This window comes from Pristis pectinata, chromosome 1 (assembly GCF_009764475.1).
Source record: "Pristis pectinata isolate sPriPec2 chromosome 1, sPriPec2.1.pri, whole genome shotgun sequence".
In the NCBI taxonomy this organism is placed as follows: Eukaryota; Metazoa; Chordata; class Chondrichthyes; order Rhinopristiformes; family Pristidae; genus Pristis; species Pristis pectinata.
The window spans coordinates 64602641-64629058 of record NC_067405.1 but is presented as its reverse complement, the minus strand read 5'-3'; the positions used below and the strand labels follow the sequence as shown (position 1 = coordinate 64629058).

General features: G+C 41.6%; 2 protein-coding genes across 2 annotated transcripts in view; one reads left to right on the top strand and one right to left on the bottom strand.

The window, feature by feature from the left end:
* Positions 1–5020: 5020 nt before the first annotated feature.
* spp2 (secreted phosphoprotein 2) lies at positions 5021–9200 on the top strand. Its single transcript, XM_052025489.1, has 6 exons — positions 5021–5186; positions 5329–5432; positions 5925–6053; positions 7025–7156; positions 7928–7972; positions 8640–9200. Exons 1-6 carry the CDS (start codon positions 5135–5137, stop codon positions 8670–8672), a joined length of 495 nt encoding a protein of 164 aa, XP_051881449.1. The 5' UTR covers positions 5021–5134; the 3' UTR covers positions 8673–9200.
* Positions 9201–11300: 2100 nt separating this feature from the next.
* Positions 11301–26418, bottom strand: part of nme9 (NME/NM23 family member 9) — a 58765-nt gene continuing 43647 nt past the window's right edge. Inside the window, exons 17-20 of the mRNA XM_052022831.1 lie at positions 23535–23594; positions 21559–21651; positions 15716–15775; positions 11301–13049 (exon numbers count right to left, since the gene is read on the bottom strand). Of these exons, the coding sequence (XP_051878791.1) occupies positions 12997–13049; positions 15716–15775; positions 21559–21651; positions 23535–23594 (266 nt within the window). The 3' untranslated portion in view covers positions 11301–12996. The remainder of the gene's footprint in view (positions 13050–15715; positions 15776–21558; positions 21652–23534; positions 23595–26418) is intronic.

The following is a 26418-nucleotide window of genomic DNA, read 5'->3' as shown; positions in this document are numbered from 1 at the left end:
TGGGTGTAATGTCCCACAAATAAAAAAAAACTTAAATGAAGAACTGAAATGACTACAAGACTCTGGACTTAAGTCTCCAACCATGGATAGGGAGTTAGTATTCACACTATTAACTAGTCTACATCAGGGATTTACTGCAACACTGATTAACATAAGCACATGTCATAATTTTATCTGTGATAAATCACACACTCTTGCTCTGAAGCTCCTGGATAGAGATCATTATCAGTGGCACTTGCTACATTTACAAAGTAGGCTCACAAACCGCCACTAAGTACGCTACAACCCAGGGCAAGGATAGTCAAAACAATCAATGCCTATCAGCTCCAGAAAGCAAACAGTGGCTGAAAGCAACTCTTCAAAGTACATACTGTGCGTTTCTGATCAGTGGCACTGTCCACAGAACCTCAAAACTCTGTGGTCAGGAGAGTAAGTAGCTTTGCCATCAAGGCTTTCCTGGGTGCGTAGTAAGTCACAGTGCAGTACCGAAATGGCCCCTTTCAGCCCACCTCATCCATGCCGACCGTGATGCCTTCCTACGCTAATCCCATTGGCCTGCATTAGATGCGTATCCTTCTGCATCTTTCCATCCAAGTGCCTGTTTGAACGCCTTTTAAACACTGTAATTATATCTGCCTCAACCATCTCCACTGGCAGTTCATTTCTAGATATTCACCACCCTTTGTGTGAAATACTTACCCCTCAGATTTGCTTTAAAACTTTCTCCTCTGAACTTAAACCTGTGCCTCAAGTTCTAGACTCCCCTAACGTGGGAAAAAGATTCCAACTGTCTATCCTATCAATGCCCCTCATAATTTTATAAACCTCTGTAAGATCACCTCTCAACCTCCTATTTTCCAGTGAGAATAAGCCGAGTCTAACTAATCTCTCCTTTTAACTACAGCCCTCCATTCCAGGCAACATTCTGGTGAATCTCTTCTGTGATCTCTCTATTGCTACCGCTTCCTTCCTGTAGTGTGGTGACCATAACTACACACAATATTCCAAGTGCAGTTTCACCAATGTTTTGTACAACTGCAGCATGACTTCCCAACTCTTATACTCACTGCCTCAGCCTATGAAGGCAAGCATACAAAATGCCATTTTCACTACTTATCCACGTGTATCACCACTTTCAGGAAGCAATGGTGTTGCACCCCAAGCTCTCTCTGTACACCAATGCTCCAAAAGTCCCTACCATTTATTCTATATGTCCTACCAGAATGTGACCTCCCAAAATGCATTACCTCACATCTGTCTGGATTAAATTTCAAATGCCATCACTATGCCCAATATTCCAGCTGATCTAAATCCCACTGTATCCTTAGACAACGTTCTTCACTATTTATGACTCCACCAATTTTCATGTCATCCGCAGACTTACCAGTCATACCCCTTACATTCTCATATTTATATACACGACAAAAACAAAGGTCCTAGCACTCATCCCTGCCATTGCAAGCAGTGGCCAAGTTAAGAAAAAATGCAGTTGCATGTAGCATGAAGTGGAACGCTGAAAGCAGGAATCAAAACATTGAAGAATTGAGCATAACTTGGAGAAGTCTGGAGGACAGCAGCTCTGTTTGGGTGGAAAACAGGACAAGATGGTGGAAATGTTCTCAACTGCTAATAAATACATTGGGTGGTAAAGAAGGCGTACAGCATGCTTGCCTTCATTGGTCGGGGCATTGAATATAAAAGTCAGGAAGTCATGCTGCAGCTATATAAAACTTTGGTTGGCCCATATTTTGAGTATTGTTTGCATTTCTGGTCGCTGCATTGCAGGAAAGATGTGGAGGCTTCAGAGAGGATGCAGAAGAGATTTACCAGGATGTTGCCTGGATTAGAGAGTATGAGTTATAAGGAGAGATCAGACAAACTTGGATTGTTTTCTCTGGTCAGAGGCTGAGGAGTGACCTGATAGAAGTATATAAAATTATGAGAAGCATAGATAAGGTAGATAATCAGTGTCTTTTTCCCATGGCAGAAATGTTAAATACTAGAGGGCATAGGTTTCTGGTGGGGAGGGGGGAAGAAATATTTAAAGGAGATTTACAAGGAAAACGATTTCACAGAGACAGTGGTAGATTCCTGGAACACACTGCCAGGGAAAGTAGCGGAAGTAGATATGATAACAATGTTTAAGAGGCATTTAAACACACACATGAATGGGCAGGGAATGGAGGGATGTAGATTATGTGTAGTATATGTGATTAGTTTAAATGGGTATCATAGTCAGCAGTGATGTTGTGGGCTGAAGAGCCTGTTCCTGTGCTGTACTGTTCTATGTTCTATGTTTTAAAATTTTTGAAGTGGAGAACCATGTTGAAAGCGTGGAGGCACTGAATACTGCTGCAGGATGCTTCTCTATTGATAGAGTTTGGTTCTGAGACCTAACTCATCGTCGCTAATCTGGTAACCTGACAAAGGACAAAGGTGTCCTTGTCACAGAGTGTTGCAGAAACTGAAAGGTTATTTCAATGCACAGTCATTACAACAGTCAGTGACTACATTGTTGCAATAAATGATTTATCCATTCATTGAAACAAGAGTGGCTCTGTACCACAGAGTAAACGACGAGAACCCCTCTCTAAAGAAAGTGTCAGTATGGAACATTTCCATTCCCTGATGACTGGGCTCTGTTATTAGTGGCATGGAGTTGAGCAAGCCTGGTAAACAACCTCCCCTCCATGGACTCTGTCTATACCTCTCGCCGCCTTGGTGAAGCAGCCAGCATAATCAAAGACCCCACCCACCCTGGTCATTCTCTCTTCTCTCCTCTCCCATCAGGCAGAAGATACAGGAGCCTGAGGGCACGTACCACCAGGCTCAAGGACAGCTTCTATCCCACTGTGATAAGGCTATTGAACAGTTCCCTTATACGTTGAGATGGACTCTTCACCTCACAACCGACCTTGTTGTGACCTTGCACCTTATTGTCTATCTGCAATGCACTTACCTGTAGCTGTGACGCTTTTCTCTGTACTCTGTTGTTGTTTTTACCCTGTACTACCTCAATTCACTCTGTACTAACTCAATGTATCTGCACTGTGTAATGAATTGATCTGTACGAACAGTATGCAAGACAAGTTTTTCACTGTACCTTGGTACAAGTGACAATAACTAACCAATACCAAATTGCTTCAATTTCTCAAATTTTTTTCCTTATATTCAGCTGACTGTGTGAGCTGTGAAAGATTGAGGGAGAGTGATATCCAACTCATTAGACTCAGACAAAAAAATCAAACTTATCTCTGTTATGGAAGCAAAATCAAAATGGTTACTAAACTTTGAACTCAAATACCCAACCACAAACATGGGGTTCACACAACACCACAGGTCACTGATTAACATGCTGCTTGGAGTTCCTTACTCAATGAATGATTCCAGTCTCAGTCATAGCAACCGTGTTTGAGTGAGTTAGGGCTTTTCTCTTTGGAGAGAAGGAGGATGAGAGGTGACTTGATAGAGGTGTACAAGATGATAAGGGGCATTGATCGAGTGGACAGTCAGAGACTTTTTCCCAGGGCGAAAATGGCTAACATGAGGGGACATAATTTTAAGGTGATTGGAGGAAGGTACGGGGGGATGTTAGAGGTAAGTTTTTTTACACAGAGAGTGGTGGGTGCGTAGAACGCACTGCCTGCAGAGGTTGTGGGGTCAGATACATTAGGGACATTTAAGAGACTCTTAGATAGCCACATGAATGATAGAGAAATGGGAGGGAAGGATTAACATTTGGGAGGGAAGGGTTAGATAGGTATTAGAGCAGGATAAAATGTCGGCACAACATTGTGGGCTGAAGGGTCTGTACTGTGCTGTAGTGTTCTATGTTCTAAAGCACTTTCACTGTAACAAAACTTCCCAAGACACTTCACAGAGATGTGATCTGACAGGAAGCATGCTGGGATTTATAGTGCAGAGTTAAACAATCAGAGCCTGGATATCATTGCTCATGAGACTTTCATTCTTTCTGAAACTTTAATCTTCACTTTGAGCATTATGATCCTGATGGGCAACAAGGAACCAGGAAACTTCTTCCAGAACTATATGGTAAGGTGAACAACACATGTAGCAGTTGAATTCCCACTTTGGCATATTCACACTCATTCATGTCCTGGTACCCACACAGGATACCAGTGCAACAAAATAGCTGTGCTATGTGGAGTAAACAAGACTGAGTAAGATCCTCAGTGGATGACTATAAAATATCAAATGGACAAACATCCATGTAATGTGTGTAAATGTTGATATAAAATTCAAGTCAAGATTTCTCAATAGCCCACTGGGAAAAGCCGCAGCCTGAGTCTGGGATCCAAAGAGGTCCCATGTTTACTGGTGCACATTAAAAACCGAAAATGATGAAATTACTCGATAAGTGAGGCAACCTCTGTGGAAAGAGAAACAGAGTTAACATTTCAGTTCAAAGACCTTTCACTGGAATTATTGTTTATTCGGTCAGCTAAGCTCAATACCAATAGTCAATCATCAATCACTGTTTCATTCAGACACAAAGAATGGTCACATTAATGGTGATAGGTCAGCCATTGCCAATTAATAAACCAAACCAAGAATGGAGTTAGCAAAGGAGAGGAAAATGAAGAGAAAGTTTGGAAAATTCATATGGAAGTGAATGAAAGTTGTCTTCCACCTCATCAACATGATGGTTTACAGACAAGTCTTCGATACAGCAACAAGACAGGAGTTAAATATTTTTTCAACATGTTTTTTATGCAAAAATAATCCAAATAACGTGCCTGACGCCTCATTGAAAAATTCCAGGAGTTCACCCCAGTGGAGAGAGTGTCACTATGTACACATTGCCAATGATTATTTCTGCTCCTTAGTTTATTTATTATTTCATAATCTGAGAAATATAACCTGATCTCACCCCTTTCCCACCAAAACTAAACACGTTGATAATATTTGGAGGAAGCTCTGCCCATAATTAGAGCCCACCTTTCATCTGGTTCCGGTGCCCACGGCTATCAAGCTGGGCAAATATGAGTCAGTGTCTGAATGTGGTGGAGGTGCAGGATATAAAGACCGAAGGCAGCAAGGTGAAGGCAGATCGAGAGAGAGAAGCAGCTCCTTTACTCTGAGAAACCAGCTGGTTGATCCCACACGAGGCAGAATGAAATCCTTCCTTCTCGCCATCGTTGCCGTGCAGATCCTCCACTGCTTAGGTAGGTACTGGGGAGAGTGGGACCTCAGAGACCAGCGAGTTATTGGTAATGAGCTTCAGTCAGTGATGTTTCACCCATGTGTAAGAAGAATTCACTGAAGTTTGTTGGAAGGTCTTGTATAACTTTCCTTTTCTCTCTGCAGGAATGCCAAGCACCAAGGAAGCTCTGAGAGCCTCAGTTGTAAAGCTGAATGAAATCACCGAGATCACCAACCTCTGTGGTATCACCAGGAGGGGTGTGACAAATGTAAGTGTGTACTGAGTTTTGTTGCACAAAGTCTGCAAGAATATCAGTGAACTCTGTTAACCATGATTATTAAACATAATCTCTATATTACATTATGCACACACAAGGCTGGGTGACTCCCAATTTGAGTATCTCTATCCTAAAACACTCTTTGATTTCAGAGATTTTGGATTGGAGGAGAGATTTCAGATGCTTCCAAGGATTTGTGATTTATTTTCTCTAAATTATTTCCAAATCTGAATTGTCTGTCCCCTATTTATGAACTTCCATCAATAATTAAAGGTTCCAGCATTTTGAACATCTCCACTATCTGGTTGATTAGGGTCATTTAGTGTTTGGGCAAAATTAAGTCTCTTGTCCATGTTGGTTGATGATTCTGAGTTTACAAGTAGAGGCATCTCTTGAAAACCTGTGACACTTTGAGCTTTATCTGACCAAAGTAAGAACATCTGAATCAGTAAAACATTAATGATCTGCTTTCCTTTTTTTTAGGTTTATCGCACCGGCAAACTGTCATACAATGTGGATCTGACATTCTCTGTGAGAGAAACCATCTGCTCAAAAAATTCTGGATGGGAATTTGATGATTCCATCTGTCTTTTCCGCCCCAGAAGGATTGCTGTGAGTTATGAATTATGTAGTAGCATTGAAACCCTTGTGTGTCACCAACTATCTCATTGAAAGAATGGATGCTGATGTTTAACCTTGAAAGGACGATGATACCTTACTTAGAAACATAGAAAACCTACAGCACAATTCAGGCCCTTTGGCCCACAAAGTTGTGCTGAACATGTCTCTACCTTAGAAATGACTAGCCCTCTTACCTATAGCCCTCTATTTTTCTAAGCTCCATGTACCTTTCCAAAAGTCTCTTAAAAGACCCTATTGTATCCACCTCCACCACCGTTGCTGGCAGCCCATTCCACACACTCACCACTCTCTGAGTAAAAAACTTACCCCTGACATCTCCTCTAGACCTACTCCCCAGCACCTTAAACCTGTGTCCTCTTGTGGCAACCATTTCAGCCCTGGGAAAAAGCCTCTGACTATCCACACGATCGATGCCTCTCATCATCTTATACAACTCTATCAGGTCACCCCTCATCCTCCGTCGCTCTAAGGAGAAAAGGCTGAGTTCACTCAACCTGTTTTCATAAGGCATGCTCCCCAATCCAGGCAACATCCTTGTAAATCTTCTCTGCACCCTTTCTATGGCGTCCACATCCTTCCTTTAGTGAGGCGACCAGAACTGAGCACAGTACTCCAAATGGGGTCTGACCAGGGTCCTATATAGCTGCAACATTACCTCTTGGCTCCTAAATTTAATTCCATGATTGATGAAGGACAATACATAGTATGCCTTCTTAACCACAGAGTCAACCTGTGCAGCTGCTTTGAGCGTCCTATGGACTCAGACCCCAAGATCCCTCTGATCCTCCACACTGCCATACTTATACCAAAACAAAGCCATGCATACCATGAGTTACATCAAAGAAAATGCTAAGAGACTTGGGTTAAATCAAAATATCTTTAAGTTAGTTCTATGCTTACATAAATCAATATTTTTAATACATAATGCTTTATTTTGACAGGAGAGAGGTTTTTGCAAAAGCCGTGTGGGATATTTTGCTGATAAAGTGGCTTATGTTGATGTGAAGTGTGATGGTTTGAAGACAGTTGACAGTGAGAGTGACTCATCAGAATCAAGTGAAACCAATTTTGAGGTAACCACACAGTTATACAATGCAGAACTTTCTCATACTTGAGATTACTTACAAAACATTCCATTATTACACTGTGCTAAAGATGTAAATATTAATCTTTTAAAACAGGTTAAATCCAAATCAAAAGAAACATCACTTGAGGAGATATCAAATCTGAGTATTGACTGGATATTTGTTTGATGATTTTCTCGTTAACCTTGATTATTAACAATAAAATATAAAGTACGGGATACAACTTTGCCTGAATGGAGTGTAAGGAAGCAATTTCTTACAGTTCTAAGCACAGGAGGAAGAGGATTCCAAAATATGATTATATGATTCCTGGGTGGGGGGGGGGGGGGAAAATTCCCCAACCATTTCCAAAGATTCTTGAATTGAATCCAACACTTATTCTCCACTGAAGACGAAATGAATTGCCCATCAACAGGACATGATAATTGTAAGGGATGACATTCAGAGAGCAGCCTTTACTGCATTCTCACTAATGGATCTTCCTGGAAGGGAGGTTCAAGGAAGTCCAGTTCTTGAATAATGTCCCCAATAATTGGTTTATCCATTTATCCCAGCGCTGTGTTGATTACCTGCTATAAAATATGACATATTTGGTGAGAATTTCTTCAGTCCAAAACTGGTCTACTGAATCACAACTTTGAAATAGCCACAATTCACAATTTTGCATTTAATATTCTAAATTTCTTAGTTTGCTGGTAACAGTTACTACTTACTATTGAACCCTGCACTAAATATGTAAATATCAATATTTTCATACAGGGAAATAGCAAGTCAGAAGAAGCATCCCTGCATGAGTCTTCAAACGTAAGTTTATTCTTAAAGATTTTATGTGCTGATTCAGAATTGCATGCAAGATGTTGAAATCTAGATTGATCTGCCAGAATAGAGTCTGAAAACTTTACCTAATGCAGTGACAACCAGTAATAGTGGGGGAAAGATACTGATACTCAATTGTTTTTGAGGGTTCACCATTCATTGAAGAAGGTTGTTGACTTGCCCAATGGGCTTAATGAAAAACATTCACTTTCGTCCTGCAATAACCATGGTATCAAAAACAGTGATGGCTTCCTGAGGACATTTACCTTTTCCTCATCAAATAGATGCCAGTTATCAGCTCATCAGGAATGTTGGAATCAACACAATGGAGGCCTATAGGTGGAATACCTCATTTCCATTGGTTCGCTCACTGACCATGCAGCCTTATTGTACCAGGGCTGCTTTGATCCATGCTGCATTGCAGATCGTGAGTTATTGCTGAGGACTTCACTCTAATATCGAAACTCAATTTTGCCATTTAAGATTTTGCCACTTTCCTCCTTTCTGATTTGATATCATTTAAATCTTTTAGATGGTGCCAAAAATTGGGATTATTTCCAAAATACTAAGGATGTAAACATTTAGTACCCTCCATCTGCCAGATTTAGTACCCTCCAACTGCAAATGATAATCTTGTCCATTCCGTTTATTTCAGGAAAGCTTTATGGATTCAAAATCCTGGCACTAACCATAAATGAAACTCCTGAGAGCCTGAGCTCAGTGCGAACACAAGAAAACTTCATTCAGAATAAAAATGTTGTTATCAATTCTACATGTTCATATAAAAGGGGCACCTGGGGTTCTTGACTCTAACATTCTACTGTAACCGCAAGATTTCATTGATTGTAAATGTTTTGTACTTCCATGTCTTATGCTCGTGTATTGTGTAATCATCTTGTAGACTGTGGATCAAATTGAAGTGTAAGTTTTTGTGGTATTATGTACGACTGTTGTCCATTCTACTCTGGTTTCAATAACTAATGCCTGCTTGTTGACCTAGGCTTTGTCCTGCCATCCTATTTTCTGACAAGATGACCTATTTCACCACCCAGCAGGTTGACTGGTTTACTACTGAGCAGATCATTGAACTGGTCGGTTTTGGACTTCTTGTACTGCAATCACATATTCTTGGCTTTTATACCAGAAAACATTAGAACTATTGTTTTTGCAGACATGTATCCTTTTTTCTTGAAAACAGATGAATAAATTACATCTAAAAATATATTCTGTGACTCATACCCTTTTATTGCCTCCTGTTTTTATTTTTGATATAACATTTTTTTCTAAAATTATATTGGGCAACATTGACCACCACAAGTATCTGTGGCTGAGTTCAGTAATGAACTTTCTTTTACTTTGACTGTACCCTGTCTTAAGGGGCCATGTACATCATTCCTGTCTTTTAATCAACCATACTTTCTACTCCGTGATGGGCAAGAGCAAATGATTCAATTAGATTTAATTCCATATGGTTGTTCCCTGCTTCTTTAGAGGATTGCACATCTGTACCAATATTGAAAGGATTTTTGAGAGTGGGTTAAAGCTGTATTGAAGCTAAAGAACTTGTTTTTCACAATTATTTTATTTATCTTCAGTACCTTCTTATTTCCAATTGAAAATCAAAAGACTGCAGGTGCTGGAGAGGCTGAAATAAACAGAGAAAATGCTAGAAACACTCAGCAGGTCAGGCAGCATCGGTGATAGTTAAGCAGAGTTAATACTTCAGGCCACAGATCCTTCATCAGAACCTAATGACAGGACTTTGACCTGAAACATTGACTCTTTCTCTTTTCAAAGGTCCTGCCTGATCTGCATTTCCTTCTTAGTACAAACTTACTATGAATGTGAATACACGTGCAATAATCCACTTCGGCAGGAGGAGTAGTAAAGAAGAATATTTTTACAAAGGTGAAGATTAGTCAGTCTTGATATGAGACTGGCTGCAGATTCTTAAGGCAAGGGGTCAGTCACTTAGGCAGAGCAATCTCAAGGGGCCACATTGACTACTTCTGTTTCTATTTCCTACTCTCTTTCTGAAATTCATGGCTCTGATGCCAAGGTAGCACAGTAACTTGCTCCCAGACTTCTGTCATTGTAAGTAGGATGTCCCACTAACCAAGATATCACTATCCAGTTTCCTCTGCATAGGGAGATGCCACAACCTCTATTCTACCACTCCATGTCCAGGATGACTCAACCTGGAAATTGAATATAGGCATTGTTCCCTACCCCAGCCTGTTTCTGGGAAACAGCCAATCCTAATGATGATGGTCATCGTGTCATTACTACTGCTGACAGTCACTGAGGATAAGTCACTCATGGTTTGTACACAATAAACATCATGTGTTGACCAAGGAGAGACAATATTTGTCTATCAGATAAGTACAAATCATATTTACTTCTGGATCCATAATTGTGCTCTATCGACTCTTTTATTGTTAGCAGCAAGTATCCTATTTGCCGTAATGTTTGTCCACAGTGATTTCTGATTTAAGAAGCAACATTTTCAAGAAACTGACATTGGATTGCAAATAGTTATTTAATTACCTTCACACATCCCATTAGGATTGTGTCTGAGTGGAACATCTTCCCTGGAATGTTATCCCACCTTAGTGTATATGTAATGTCTGAGGCTGATCAGTCAAATGTTGGTCACAGCATCCCTGACTGCTTGAATTTCATTGCAACCCTAACCTCAAGCTGAATCTCATCCACCTCACTAAATTACTTCTCCATCTGAAAAAGAATTGAGGGAAAGAACAAGTGGAGCAGGCAATTCATGGAGAGCTTTTCATAAGTGAGCAATAGATTAAGAATAGCCTTTTTGATTTCCTCACTCATTTTTTTGCCATTTCCACTAAACTGCATATTGTGTTGTCATCAACAAGTCAGAGATGTGGTGGAAAAGCAAAACACTGCAAAGGTCAGAAATCTGAAACCAGAACAGAAAATGCTGGAAACACTCTGCAGGTCAGGCAGCATCTGCGAACAGGAAAACAGAGATTCAGGTTGATGAGCATTTGGAACGAATATTTCTTTCTCCACGGATGCTGGCTGACCTGTTGAGTGTTTCCAGCAGTTTTTGTTCTAACTTCAGAGATGTGTCATAGAGTCATACTGCACAGGAACAGGCCCTTCAGCCCAATTGGTCCATGCTGACCAAAGCTCCCATCTAAGCTAGTCCCATTTGCCCGCATTTGGCCCACATCCCTCTAAACCTTTCCTATCTATGTACCTGTCCAAGTACCTTTTAAATGTTGTTAATGTACCTTTTAAATGTTGTTAATGTAATGTGATGGAATCCTAGTCACACGAGTAAGAGAAAGTACCATCACACATCCTGTAAATTATAGCAGTGGACCCAGAGAGGCCAAAAGGAAATTCTTGGACCTATCAGTCTTTTGGTCCTAGGTCAGGGCAAAATGCCATTACCATGGGAGTTGATTTCTAGAGTAAGGTAGAATTTATTTTCCAAGACATATTAAATAATGAGGCAACATCTCAGTGCGGACTATACTGCTGTAACTCTGAGGGCCAGCTCAACAGGACTTTATGGTAAAACTGCACACATTATCATTATCATTAGTACACATTATCATCCACAACATTTCTTTATGGATCGTACTGAAGTTGTAATTCAGGATTGGAAGATCCCTCATAGAATCTTTACCCTCAAAAATGTTCCTGCTAGAAAATTATGACAACAACTCAATGATATAAAATGGCAGGGCTCTGGAGAGTGTTGTAGAACAGAGAGACCTAGGGGTACGAGTACATAGTTTCCTGAAAGTGGCAACACAGGTAGAAAAGGTGGTGAACAAGACATTGCTTTCATCATCAGGGCATTGAGTACAAGAGTTGGGACATCATGTTATAGCTGTACAAGACTTTGGTGAAACCACACTTGGAGTATTTTGTGCAGTTCTGGTTACCCAGCTATAGTAAGGATATCATTACGTTTGAGATTGTACAGAAAAGATTGACAAGGATGTTGCCAGGACTCGAGAGATGGACAGCCTGGGGCTGTTTTCCCTGGGAGGCTTAAGAAGCTGGGGTTGACCTTGCAGAGGTATATAAACTCACAAGGGGCATAAATAAGGATGGTCACAGTCTTTTTTCCTGTGGTAGGGGAGTTTAAAACTAGAGGGCATAGGTTTAAGGTAAGCGGGGAAAGATTTAAAGAGGACCTGCGGGGCAACTTTCTCACACAGAGATGGTGGGTATGTGGAACGAGATGCAAGAAATGGTAGCGGAGGGTACAATTACAACCTTTTAAAGACATCTAGGCAGATACATGCATAGAAAAGGTTTAGAAGAATATGGGCCAAATGGAGGCAAGTTGGATTATCTCAGATGGGCACCTTGGTTGGTTTAAAGGAATTGGGTAAAAGGGCCTGTTTCCGTGCTGTATGACTCTGGCTATGATTCCAAGACTAGAATGTAATAAAACAGAATTCTTCAAGAAGTTGAGAGGTTTTGATGGACTAGAAAGAGAAACCTTATTCCCTCTGATGACTGATTCAATAACCAATGGTCATAACCTTAAAAGTAAAATTGACAAAGATTTGGACAATTAGTGCCAGTAACGTTGAATAAGTCCACATCATGTGAATTAAAACATCAAGGCATGATGAACATTGTATGCTGGACCTACTGAAATATCAATAAATCCCCTCCTTTATCATCTAAGCTTTTCAATGTCTGAAATCAAATTTAAAAGGAGAACAATTTTATTGTTGACTATTGGTAGATGTTGCTTTGTGAGGGATCAGATGAAGGGACTGCAGTTTCAAATATATCTAAAAATATAGTGTAATTTTTTTGGGTGTTAAGTAGCTTTTTTCCAGAGTAGACTGCCAAAGTTACAGTCCCACTAAGACACTGAAGAGCTGTATTGCTCTGTATGTAATGGGGCCATTGTGTGGAGTTCCAGCCAGTGTCCCCTCTGTCGATTATACACAACCTTCTCCATTCTTCTCCTCTTTTGTAGTTTCATCTGGTATACTTTTCTGTTAGCTCTCATTCACGGTGTTTTCTGAGTGCTCAGTGGCAGCATTGTCAGGAGCTGTGAAAATTAATGGTGTAAAGGCTGTTTTAATCCCATAGTAAAATGGCCTTATGGTATTGGTATTGGTTTATTACTGTCACATGTACCAAGATTCAGTGAAAAACTTCGGTTTGCATGCCATCCAGACAGATCATGCCATACATAATTACATCGAGGTAGTAAAAAGAAGATAGAATATTTTCTATAGTATTGCACTTACAGAGAAAGTGCAGTACAGGTAAATAAGTAAGGTGCAAGGGCCATGGTGAGATAGATTAGCAGATCAAGAGTTTATCTTCAGCATATGAGAGGTATAGCTTGTGCAAAAGAGAGAAAGAAAAAACTTTTGATATGTTAAGTCCCTAATTATGTACATTGGATTTATGACTGCTATAGCACTGATTGACTTCAATGGTTTGTGTTATTCAGAATTAGACAAGACTATTACCCACTCAATGACTGTAGGCACTGCTGTAGTCTCAAAGGATGGGTAAACTTTTTGATTATATTTGCACCAGTGATAGCAGATTAAACTATACCAGCTGCTGAAGCAGCAAGCACCTCAGAGAAATAATGCAGCAATTCCAGAAGATTATGAGACAGAGAGGTGTAAAGAAACAGAATTTGAAAACAGAGACAAGGGTGTTAAAATTGAGTGAAAATCAAAAGAACCGCAGATGCTGGAAATCTAAAATAAAACAGGAAATGCTGAAATTATTCAGCAGGTCAGGTTGCACCAGCGGGAAGAGAAACAGAGTCAAAGTTTCATGTCAAAGACCCTTTGTTAGGCATCAGCTTGTCAGAAAGATGAAGAGGGTTGAATTATCTTTCAGCCACTTACTTGGGAAATCTTACAATTTACTTTTGTGTTGCCCACATAACTAATCTATCGAATGGAATATTTCCTGTACAAGCTACAGAAAGAAAACCATTAGGTAAACATGTTGAAATATTTTCATCTTCTCTCCCTCACTAAGTTACAGAGTCATAGGGCAAGACAACACAGATACAGGCCCTTCGGCCCAACAAGTCCAAGCTGACCATGGTGCCCGCCCAGATAGTCCCAATTTCCTGCGTTTGGTCCATATCCCTCTTAGCCCTGCCACTCCTTGTACCTGTCCAAGTGTTCCTTAAATGATACTATTGTACCTGCCTCAACCACTTCCTCTGGCAGCTCGTTCCATATACTCACCCCCCTCTGCGTGAAAAGTTGCCCCTCATGTCCCTTTTAAATCTTTCCCCTCTCACTCTAAATCTATCCCCCCCCTAGTTTTGGACTCCCCTACCCTGGGGAAAAGACTGCTACCATCCACCTTATCTATGCCCTTCATGATTTTATAAATCTCTATAAGGTTGCCCTTCATTCTCCAACGCTCCAAGGAATAAAGACCTAGCCTGGCCAACCTCTCCCTATAACTCACGCCTTCTAGTCGTGGCAACATCCTCGTAAATCTTTTTTGCATTCCTTCCAGTTTAACAACATCTTTCCTGTAACAGGGTGACCAAAACTGTACACAGTACTCCAAATGCAGCCTCACCAACGACTTATACAACTGCAACATACTATCCCAACTCCTATACTCAGTGCCCTGACTGATGAAGGCCAGCGTGCTAAATGCCTTTTCCGCTACCTGTGACGCCGCTTTCAATGAACTATGCACTTGTATTCCTAAGTCCCTCTGTTCCACTACACTCCCTAGTGCCCTACCATTCATAGTATAAGTTCTATTCTGGTTTGACTTTCCAAAATGCATCACCTCACACTTACCTGTATTGAAATCCATTTGCCACTCCTCGGCCCACTTCCCTAACTGATCAAGATCCCCCTGTTATCTACGATAACCTCCTTCACTGTCAACAACACCTCCTAATTTCGTGTCATCTGTAAACTTACTGATCAAGCCGTGTGCATTTGCATCCAAATAACGAATAACAAGGGTCCCAACACCGACCCCTGCGACACACCACTAGTCACCTGCTTCCATTCCGAGAAATAACCTTCAACCACCACCCTCTGCTTCCTACCTCCAAGCCAATTTTGAATCCATCTAGCTAGCTCTCCCTGAATTCCATGGGACCTAACCTTCCAGACCAGCCTACCATGCGGGACCTTGTTGAAGGCCTTTAAATAGACACAAGCTGGCATGTGGTTCCACAGCTATTTCACCTGCAGGTCTATACTCCAGTCTACTACCTCATTGCAGTAATCATTCTTCGAAAATGAGCATAATCAATGAGTGAGAAACAACTAAAGCCATTTAAACCAGGCAGACATGCCAACACTTATATCCTTCCGTAACCTGCCTACGTTCTCACCTGCAAGGTTCACTGAATAGGACTCAGGAAGCAGGAATCCTGGGCTGGTCTCCTCTGGGGGCCGAGATTAGTTGCAGCACCTCAACTGACTCAGCAGGGAATAAGGATTCATGGTTGAGGCTATTCTGATCTTGGAGGCTCTATACTTTGATTCATGACATCTGGATAGTTTTAGATTTAAAACCTCAGAAGCCCTCTCTGATCTATTCTTCAGTTTGGCTTTTACTGTAATTATCATGGGCTGCCAATGCTCTGACAGATGAACATGCATTCAGACCATGCAGGCTTTTCTATTAATGAATTGGGATAATGAGTCTTAATTGAAAGTGTAGTTCTGCAAGTTTTGTGGAAACAATGACATAACTCACTCTCGAGATCTGCTGCAGCCAATTCTGTTGCCTCCACCTCATTAGATGCCAGCAGTGTATCTATAAATGAAAAAAAATGCTTTGAAATTAACAGAGAGAATATTTTAAAATACTTTCATTTTCCAATTTTTGACCACCCATGCAAAGACACAGACCATTTACTCATTAACTTTCTCCTAAATTAAAGTATTTTCTGTTTCTGGTTATTCTGTTGCTCTGGCTTACCCACATGACTCTGTTTCAAGTATAATGCAATGTTTTGTAAAGATAAGGTAAGATTTCTTTATGAGTCACATGTACACTGAAACACACAGTGAAATACATCTTTTGCGTAGAGCGTTCTGGGGGCAGCCCGCAAGTGTCGCGACACTTCCGGCGCCAACATAGCATGCCCACAACTTCCTAACCTGGACGTCTTTGGAATGTGGGAGGAAACCGGAACACCCAGAGGAAACCCACGCAGACACAGGGAGAACGTACAAACTCCTTACAGACAGTAGCCGGGATTGAACCTGGGTTGCTGGCACTGTAATAGCATCATGCTAACCGCTACACTACCGTGCCTGCAATGTTTTGTAATGCCCAGAGAAGGAACCAAAAAGAAGCAAGATGGCAAACATCGAGAACTGAAAACAAGGGAGATCCTTCTGAAGCAGAGAATGAGTCGGGAGGATTTTTAAAAAAAGAAATAAGGAGGGCAAAGACAGTCCACAAAATATCACTGGCAGACAAGATTAAGGAAAATCCCAATGTACTTTATAAGATCAAGAGGGTAACCTGGGAAAGAGTGCGGCCCATTGGGGACCAAAGGGGAAATCTGTGCCTAGGGCTAGAGGATCTGGAGCAGTCTTAAGTGAGCACTTCTTAACTGTGTTCACTTAGGAAATAGATATTGTAGTTGCAGGTTTCATGGAGGGGAACAGAATGTTCGAGAGCATGTTAACATCAAAGGGAAGGAGGTATTAGATGTCTGAGCAAGCATAAAGGTGGAAAAATCCTAGTGCATGATGAGGTGTATCCCCGGCTGTCATGGGAGCAATGTGGGACATGGCTGGGGCCTGACAGAGATTTTTAAATCTTCACTGGCCTGAAGTGAAGTGCCAGGTCACTAGGGGACAGCAAATGTGCTACATTTATTCAAGAAGGGGAGCAGGGATAAGGCAGGTAGTTACAGGCCAACAAATCTAACTTCAGTAGAAGGAAAGCTATTGAACTAAAATTCTGAGGGTCAGGAGTAATTTGCATTTGGAAAGGCAGTTGTCATTCAGGGACAGTCAGATCACATTGGTTGGAGGGAGATCCTGTCTGAATAATTTGAATGAGTTTTTGAAGAAATAGCAAAATATATTGAAGAGGGCAGTTTAGTTGATGTGATCTGCACAGACAAGATCCCAAATGGAAGGTTGATCCTAAAGAGAGCCCATGGGATCCAAAGAAGTTGGCAAATTGGATCCAAAGTTGGCTTGGTAATAGGAGACAGAGGGTGGTGGCAGAAGGTTGCCTTTGTGATTGAAAGCCTGGGACCGGCTTGGGTACTTAATGGTTGGTATGGACATGGTGGGCTGAAGGGCCTGTTTCTGCACTCTATGGTGTGATAAATGCAGATATTTTATAGCTTTGAATAACTTTATTAAGCATCACTTTTTAAAAAAAATTAGCTGAGTATAACATCACATCGGCTGGACGTTTCCACACAAAAAAACATCTGTTCAATGTAGAACTGCCAGAATTTAGCTCCATAACCATGAGGAAATGAGATTCCCATGAAAATCTGCACAAACATGGAAACCTCAACATTCCCACAACTGATTGTCACTGCCAAGTCTATTGTCGTCTGACACTGGACTCCTCATGGTGTACAATGGTGTAGCATGAACCTCCAGCTGTTTCCCAGCAGGTGTACTAGGGAATCTGCCCACTGAATCTATTCCAGGTGAGTCTTAGCACAATATAAGCAACTTCATTCATTTCAATGGAGAGGAACAGCTGTGAAGGGTGGTGTAATCCAAAGATAATTAACATATCTTTGAATTGATAAATCGGGAGGGTTTAAACTAGTCCGGCAGGGGAGTGGGACCCAAAGCAGTAGTGTGACAGGTGGGCAAGTTGAAGCAAATATAAATGTTAAAATGAGCAATTTTAGTGGACATGATGGGCAGTGGAAAGACAAGGAACAAGGAAGGTCTGATAGACTAAACTGAATTTATTTTAGTGCAAGAAGCTTGACAGGAAAAGCAGATGAACTCAGGGCATAAACTAATGTGTGGGACTGGGATATTATAGCCATAACAGAAACATGGTTGAAGGAGGGGCAGAACTGGCAGCTCAGTGTTCCAGGTTATAAATACTATAGGCATGATAGAGGTGGAGGTAAGGGAAGGGGCTTGCATTTTTTTGATTCAGGAAAGCATCATGGTGGTACTTAGAGAGGATATTCTTGGGGGATCTCGTATAAAAAAACATCATTGATCTGTAATATGAATTTATCTGAAATCTGAACACAGTTTGATTGGATTGGAGATGTTCTACTGTTACATGCTGAATCAGTGTAAAGCATATTTGCTACCTGTGGTTGACTTGCAATGGTACTCTGCAGCCTTACTCCTGGTTTACAAACTTTAACCTAGTAGCCCAGGTATTTATCTGTTTGATTCCAACTTGATTAACAGTTTCCAACCAATTACATTGGGAACTCCTGTGGGTTATCTGAGGATACAGCCCATTGCTTGCTGAATATTAAGACTCAAGACATCCTTGAAGAAGTACAAATGGCTTCAGTGTCTCTGGGTCAGGAAGGAGACAGATCGGCATGGTTTCAGCTACTGGTGGCTAAACAATGAATCATGCTGGAAAATATGTGTGTGTGTGGTTTGCGGAAGAGAATATGATCAGACATCTACAATGTCCTTGTTGATTGAATAATCTCCCTATATTTAATGTCTAGACTTCAAGTTAGGAATGGCAAATAGTTGTTGGCACTTATGGAATTGGAGACCTCAGCAATAATCAGCAGGGGTAAAACTGGGCTACTCAGGCAGAATGGAACGGACAGAGTGAAACGGAAGGAAAACAGGTACCGTGAATGAATTTGCTATGAGCCCCAATTTCAAGCCCAGCCGGCTTCTTCCAGACAATATGTGAGAATACTGGGGTAAAAATGGAACAGAATGATCAATGTGCTCACTGGCAACAAGCAAATCAAAAGTTTCACCTCTTCTGGAATTTTGTATTGGATATTTGGAACTGCAGGATTCTGAGCTTGAAATTTGTTCATTGTCTTTTGTACTATATCTGCAACATAATAGCTCCCAGAGCTTGCATTTAGCTTCAGAAATTTGCTTCCATTGACTAAACTACCCAGGGGATGATTAAAAAGTGATTATTACTAATTGGAGGCACAGGGGCACAGCTGGTTGAGCTGCAGACTCACAGCTCCAGAGCCCAGGTTCAATCCTGACCTTCAGTGCTGTCTGCGTGGGGTCTCCCTGTGACTACATGGGTTTCCCCTGGGCGCTCCAGTTTCCTCCTACACTGCAAAGACGTGGAGGTTAGTAGGTTAATTGGACTCTGTAAATTGCCCCTGGTGTGTTGGTTAGTGGTAGAATCTATGGGCAGTTAAGGAGAATGTGGGGAGAATAGGTTACAGGGAAAACAGTGGGAATGGGATTATTCTTTGAATGGGCATAGACATGATGGGATAAAATGACCTCCTTCTGTGTTGGAAGGAAATATTGTTTGCAAAGCTTTAGATGTGTACCTTTGGCTTAAGCCTTTTCTGTTTTAACAGCCACAACTTCTTTCATTCCTAACTGTTCTCTTTTTTGTGGATTTTTGTTTCTTCACTGCTACTTTCATGTGAAATGAAAATAGTACTGGTATTGGTTGTGATACCTTCATGAAATTTTGCGAAAACTCCCTGTCCAGCTACACTAGTTCAAATAATTGGCACTAAGAACAAAGGACCTAAGCAAGAGGAGGAGGAGAAGGTCATACAACCCATTGGCTACTTCACATTTCAAGTAGATCAACTCTGGTCTTCTAAACTATCTCCACATTACTCCACATTCCCACCCCAGCCCAATGTTATCCTTTTATGTTTTTCCTTTGTGCCCAAAAATCACTCTCAAGCTTGAAAGTTACAAGAGCCTCTGCAGTATAGAATTCCAAAGAATCCTCAGTGCTGTCTGTGTGGAGCTTGCACAGTATCCCTGTGACCACATGAGTTTCCTCCAGGCGCATCTGTTTCCTCCTACATCCCAAAGACATGCAGGTTGGTAGTTTAATTGGCTGCTGTTTATTGCCCCTGGTGTGTAGATGAGTGGCAGAATCTGCAGAGGAGTTGATGCGAACGTGGGTAAAGTATAAATGGGATTGGGGTAGGATTAGTGTAAATGGGGGATTTATGGTCAGAGGGCAGTCAGTGGGCAGAAGGGCCTTTCATGCTAGCTCTATGACTGGGTAAGATATTTCTCCACTTTTCAGTCCAAGGTGGCTTACCTTTTATTCTAGTTCAAGAATTTTCAACCATGGGAAACAATCTCTGAGTAACCCGCTGTTGAATTTTCTGTTTTCATAAGTTCACTTCTCATCCTTCTAAACACCACAGGGTATAAGCTGATTCTACATCATTTTTACTCAAAGGACTCTCTCTCATCCCAAGAATCAATTGATCAAATTTCTATTCCCTCAAAGGTATTTATATCCTTCTGTACCAAAGAGACCAAGTTTGTCTTGTAAACTCACCAATTCCTAAATAACAAATTTCACAATAAGTTAAATAAGTCAGTGATAATAAACCTGATTCCGATTCTGATAATTGCACCTTCTTTTATTCCAAAACTTTTGCTAAAAAGGCAAACGTACCATTTACTTGCCTGCTTGTTTAATTTTTTGGTATTTTGGATTCACTAATATTCATTACTTACTTAATAAACTCATGGTTCCACACAATTTCCAATATGTTCCTTGCATCTTCTACAGGAAGACAGACGCAAAATATTTGTTTAACGTCCCTGCTATTTTTCTATTCCCATCAAAATTTTTCCTATACTTGTCTCTATTAGATCTGTGTTTACTTTCACTAACACCTTCCTTTCATTTTTGCAGGGGTTCTAGAAATCTGGTCTTATCATTGGGAAGGGCTCCCAGTGATCACCATGTGTCCTCTTTCAGGGCAACCAGAGGGCATTGGGATAGAATAGGAAGGATTGGGCCATGTAGGTTTCCCCTGGGTGGTCGGCTTTCCTCTCACATCCCAAAGACAAATGACTTAATAGTTTAACTGGCCGCTGCAAACTGCCCTGGAAGTGAAGGTGAAACCTGGAGGGGAATTGATGGGGATGTGGGGAGAATAAAATGGGATTAGTGTAGATGGGCACTCGATGGCTAGCACAGGCCCAGTGGGCAAAATGGCCTGTTTCTGTACCACATGACTCCATGACCATGCGGTGTTGCTAGGAATACACCAAAGTGCTCATTTGACAATGAACTATGCTATTGGGTTTCCTCCGGGTGCTCCGGTTTCCTCCCACATTCCAAAGACGTACGGGTTAGGAAGTTGTGGGCATGCTATGTTGGCGTCGGAAGCGTGGCGACACTTGAACACTATGCAAAAAATGTATTTCACTGTGTGTTTCGATGTACATGTGACTAATAAAGAAACCTTTAAAAAAAACTTTAAATATTTTTCAGGGCTGATAAAGGCAAAACTTGCAAGAGGTACTGTCTTTGAGTTATTCTTCAAGCTACACTAGTCAGCATGCTCTCTTTGTACTGGAGACTGTGTGCACAGCCCCAGCCGGATTTCACCGCCCACTACAGGGAATCTCAGATGGAATCATTACCTTCTTCATTAACTGTCCCCTCTGGAGTTTCTTCTGGTAAGCTCTTCTGCAAGCTCTCATCAAAGGTGCTCTGTGAGTTCTCAGTCTGTGAGTCTACAGGAGCACAAAAAGACTATTTTGGCAATTCAATTTCGTATTTAAAAACGGAGTGTGTACATGCATAGAGAGAGAGAGAGAGAGAGAGAGAGAGCGAGAGAGAGAGAGAGAGAGAGAGAGAGGGCAGGCTTAGGGAGAAAGCAGCTGGTCTTGCATGCATTACTCCTCAAATTCAGCTGTCCACAGAAATTCATCTCCATCTTACATTTACCTCCTGAATCTAACCAACAGATCTACAACAGAAGCAATCTCAGTGAGGACCGGCGTCAACCATCGCCCCAACACTTTGCACAATCTTGCTCATCACAATGTGATATCTCACTTCCAACAAACTTTCCATGGGAGTGGAGTTAACCTTCAGGACTAATGGAAAACAACAGCAACTTTACTCGAACCTCAGTAGTCAAGCTGCAGCATGAAAGATCAAACACACTTGTGTTTGTGTCATCAGAGGCATAGTCAAGTCAGTAATGAAGCATATGGGAAGATGGCCCTTACACTCAACACCTGCAAGACAAGGTCCTCTACTAACCTGCGCCCATTGCACAACATGGCACTCAAACAATAGAGGTTCATAATGAGACTCTGGAAAACATAGAAAAATAGAATAGGAGGCCATTTGGCCCTTTATTCCTGCTCTGCCATTCAATATGATTATGGCTGATCATCCAAATTCAGTACCCTGTTTCTGCTTTCTGCCCACATCCCTAGATCTCTTTGGCCATAAAAACTATATCAAACTCATCAAACATATTTAATGATTTGGCCTCAACTGCCTTTTGTGGTGGAGAGTTCCACAGGTTCACCACTCTCTGGGCGAAGAAATTTCATCTTTTCTCAGTCCTAAATGACGTACACGGTATCTTGAGGTTGTGTGCCCTGGTTCTGGACATCGCCACCATTGGGAGCATCCTTCCTGCATCTAGTCTGTCCAGTTTTAACAGGAGTTCATAAATTTTAATGAGATTCCCTTTCGTTTTTCCAAACTCTCGCAAATACAAGTCCAATCATCCCAACCTTTCTTCGTATGTCAGTCTTGCTATCCCAGGAATTAGGAACCTTCATTGCATTCCTCCATTACAAGAACATCTGGGCAACAGTGATCCCTGCTCTCCTATATATATTCTTCTATATATATCTATATATATCTCCTATATCTATCCTTCTGACCCCTGGACTACCTACAACAGCCACCTCAAGACACTAGTAAAATGTCACAATACTGTTCTCTGCAAAATCCTTCAAATTCCAAAGGATAAGCAAACCAATGCTAACATCCTCTCGCAGGCCAACATCCCAGGCACCGAGGCATTAGTAACTCTCAATTGACCACATTAAGCAGGTCCTGTAATTCACATGTGGAACACCAGACTCCCAAATCAGATACTATATTCTGACCTCTGTCATGGGAAAAGATTACTCAGTACACAGAGAAAAAAAATTAAGGACTTTCTCAAAGCTTCTTGAAGAAGCGCAACATTCCGACTGACTCCTGAAAAGATCTTACCTGTGATTGCATAAAGTGGAGAAGAAGCACCCAGGATGGTATTTGGAACTTCAAAGCCATGCACCGGGAGCACACAGAAGCCCTTAGTATTTGGCAGAAGGAGTGGATCACCTCACAAACTACCAGCCACCCATCCCATCAAGTACCTCCTGCCCCATCTGTAGCAGAGTCTGTGGGTCCCACACTGGTCTCACTGGCCGCCTCAGATCCCACAAAACCAGAGAGCACACACGACATCCTCAGTTCCAAGGGATTGCCCAGGAAGAAGATTTGTTGCATAAACAAGCATGTTCCCATCTTGGGATGAAGGGATTTAGCTAAAACTGTAGAGGTGTACCTTACAAATAGGGTGATAAATGATAGATTCACTTACTCTCATCATCTACTGCAGTCTTCTCTGCTGAGTCCACTGCATCAGCTCCCAGCTGAGTATCTAAAAGGCAAAAAAAAAGTAAATAAAATATTTACTATTAATATCTGCCTCTTTGCCATACATTGAATAGGTACAATTCACCTGTTAATTTTTTACTACATTTTTACACCAATTATGCAGAGAATTGACACAGAATCTCTGTATTTTGATTTTAAAATGCTCTCCCAATCCAGCGAGTAGCACAAAGACCAGATATATTCCTAACATAATTCTTCCTCTCTGCTGAGTTGGATGGTTCCAAAAGAGGAAAGCCTCAATAATCCCAAGGGTCCTGGATTAAGAACAAGCCATGTAACCCAGTGTTGCTGTTACTGATTGGTATCTAACAGCCTCTGCTGGTGGAGTGTGTACATCGATATGGTTGTCAAAACCTGACTCTGCTGCCCCTGGTGGAGGAGGGGCAGAGGTACAACAGGGGAGGAACTGTCTTGTTACAATGCTGCAGTCATCCAGAGAGTGAAGCAGCCTTGGTGATCAGCTGGTCTCCCTGCCTGTTATGTTCACATGTTTGGATAATCACTGCCTGTTGGTAAGCCTACCAAGAATCAGAAGGTGACAGATCCCATGGAGATGGGTAGAAAATTAACACTTAAACTTTAACATAACACTTTATTCTGCATTCTGTTATTACGTTTCCCTTGTACTTCCTCAAGGTACTGATGTGATAAAATTATCTGTGTGGACGGCATGCAAAACAAAGTTTTTCACTGTACCTCAGTACATGTGACAAAAATAAAACAATTTACCAATTTACCAAATTGATGAAAAAGTTGGGTTGATTCTTTAAAGAGATGCTAGGTGGCAAACTGTTGTAACAGAGTGGATGGCTGGCCCAAGGTATGACAGTGACATATTACATGATGAATGCCCTATTGTCATGTGGGAATAAGTAACTCCTTCCCTCCAGACAGAAAGTGATGTTGGAAGTAACTCCCTCTAGGGAGGGGCTGCTTTCTCAGGTGTCCTAACAACCAACCACAGCAAAGTGTCAAAAAGTGGACAACTTGGCACACTGGTGCAATGGGACCAGTGAAGATTTCTTGGGCAGAATTGGAAGCTTTATTCTGCATATCAGTGGGCTATATTTGACCCCGGAGTAGTGCCCGGTGCCCATGGTGTCAAAGCCATTGACAATAATGGGCACAAAATTCACCCAAACTTTGAAAGCAACCTTCACAGGAAGATGCAGACCAGCAGGTTTCCCACCCTTCCCAGAAAGCATTGCTCAGTGAGCAAGCAGGGCCTCTCTGCTATTTTGGTAACAAATGGAGCATTCCACTTCATCAACACCCACACATATTAGGTCTCTTGGCAGTGACTATTGCAAAAGAATAAACTGTGGAAAATTCATTTTTTTCTGGCCATAACTGCAAATCTTTGCCAAATTGTGGATCAGGCCGGTCCAAAGTCGGGAGTGATCTCACTGATCTCATGCACTAGCCCTACTTATTGATGTTTCCGTAATGTAATGGAATTGCTTCAGTGCCCGCTAATAGTTGAAGCAAGGATGACAGCCAAAAATCCCAATTACTAATATCATGACATACTAAAACCACCCTATGATTTTCCAGACTTAAGCAGCTGGAGCCTCAATAAACTTGTCTCTGCCCCATTTCCCCTGAATGTTGTCCAGTACTTGGACTGTTATATTTGTAGTACACTTTGGGAAAAGATGGAAAGGGCTATGAGACTCTAATAAGGTTTTAATCATAATCCGGTGACAGCCCGGTGAGGGTAGGGCAGTGGATGTTGTCTGCATGGGCTTTAATAAAGCATTTGACAAGGTCCCTCATGGTAGGCTAGTCCAGAAGATTAAGTCACAAGGCATCGTGGTGAGTTGGTAAGTTGGATACAACATTGGCTTGGTCATCGAAGACAGAGGGTAGTGGTCGAGGGATGTGAATGGAGGACTGTGACCAGTGATGTTCCCCAAGGATCAGTGCTGGGACCTTTGTTTTTTGTGATATATATAAATGATCTGGATGAAAATGTAGGTGGGCCAATTAGTAAGTTTGCAGATGACACAAATATTGGTGGAGTTATGCATAGTGATGAAGGTTGTCAAAGGTTATGGCAGGATATAGATCATATGGAGAATTGGGCGAAGAAATGGCAGATGGAGTTTAATCCGGACAAGTGTGAGGTGTTGCACTTTGGGAGGTCAAGTGCAAAAGGAAAGTATACAGTAAATGGCAGGAGCATTGATGTAAAGAAGAATCTTGGGGTGTAAGTCCATAGCTCCCTGAAAGTGGCAACACAAATGGATAGGGTGGTAAAGAAGGCATACGGCATGCCTGGTTTCACCAGCTGGGGCATTGAGTATAAAGTGGGAAAGTCATTTTGCAGCTGTATAAAACTTTGACCAGGCCACATTTTGAGTATTGTGCACAGTTTTAGTCACCACATTAGAGGAAGGATACGGGGGCTGTGGAGAGGCCGCAGAAGATGTTCACCTGGATATTTCCTGGGTTAGAGAATATCAGCTATAAGGAGAAGTTGGACAGACTTGGATTGTTTTCTCTGGAGCGTCAAAGGCTAAGGGGGCAACCGGATAGAAGTATGTAAAATTATGGGAGGCATAGATAGGGTAGATGGTCAGAGTCTTTTTCCCAGGGTGGAAATGTCAAATATTGGAGGGCATAAGTTTAAGGCGAGAGGGGAAAAGTTTAAAGGAGATTTGCGATGTAAGTTCTTTATACAGAGAGTGGTTGGTACCTGAAATGCCCTGCCAGGGGAGGTAGTAGAAGCAGATATGATAATGACGCTTAGAAGGCATTTAGACGCACACATGAACAGGCAGGGAATGGATGGATATGGACCATGT

Excerpts from the sequence above, each read along its gene's own strand:
- spp2 (XM_052025489.1), top strand. The coding sequence starts at position 5,135 with ATGAAATCCTTCCTTCTCGCCATCGTTGCCGTGCAGATCCTCCACTGC. Across the intron at positions 6,054-7,024 it reads TCCGCCCCAGAAGGATTGCT|GAGAGAGGTTTTTGCAAAAG; the intron begins GTGAGTTATGAA and ends TTATTTTGACAG. Across the intron at positions 7,973-8,639 it reads CCCTGCATGAGTCTTCAAAC|GAAAGCTTTATGGATTCAAA; the intron begins GTAAGTTTATTC and ends CGTTTATTTCAG.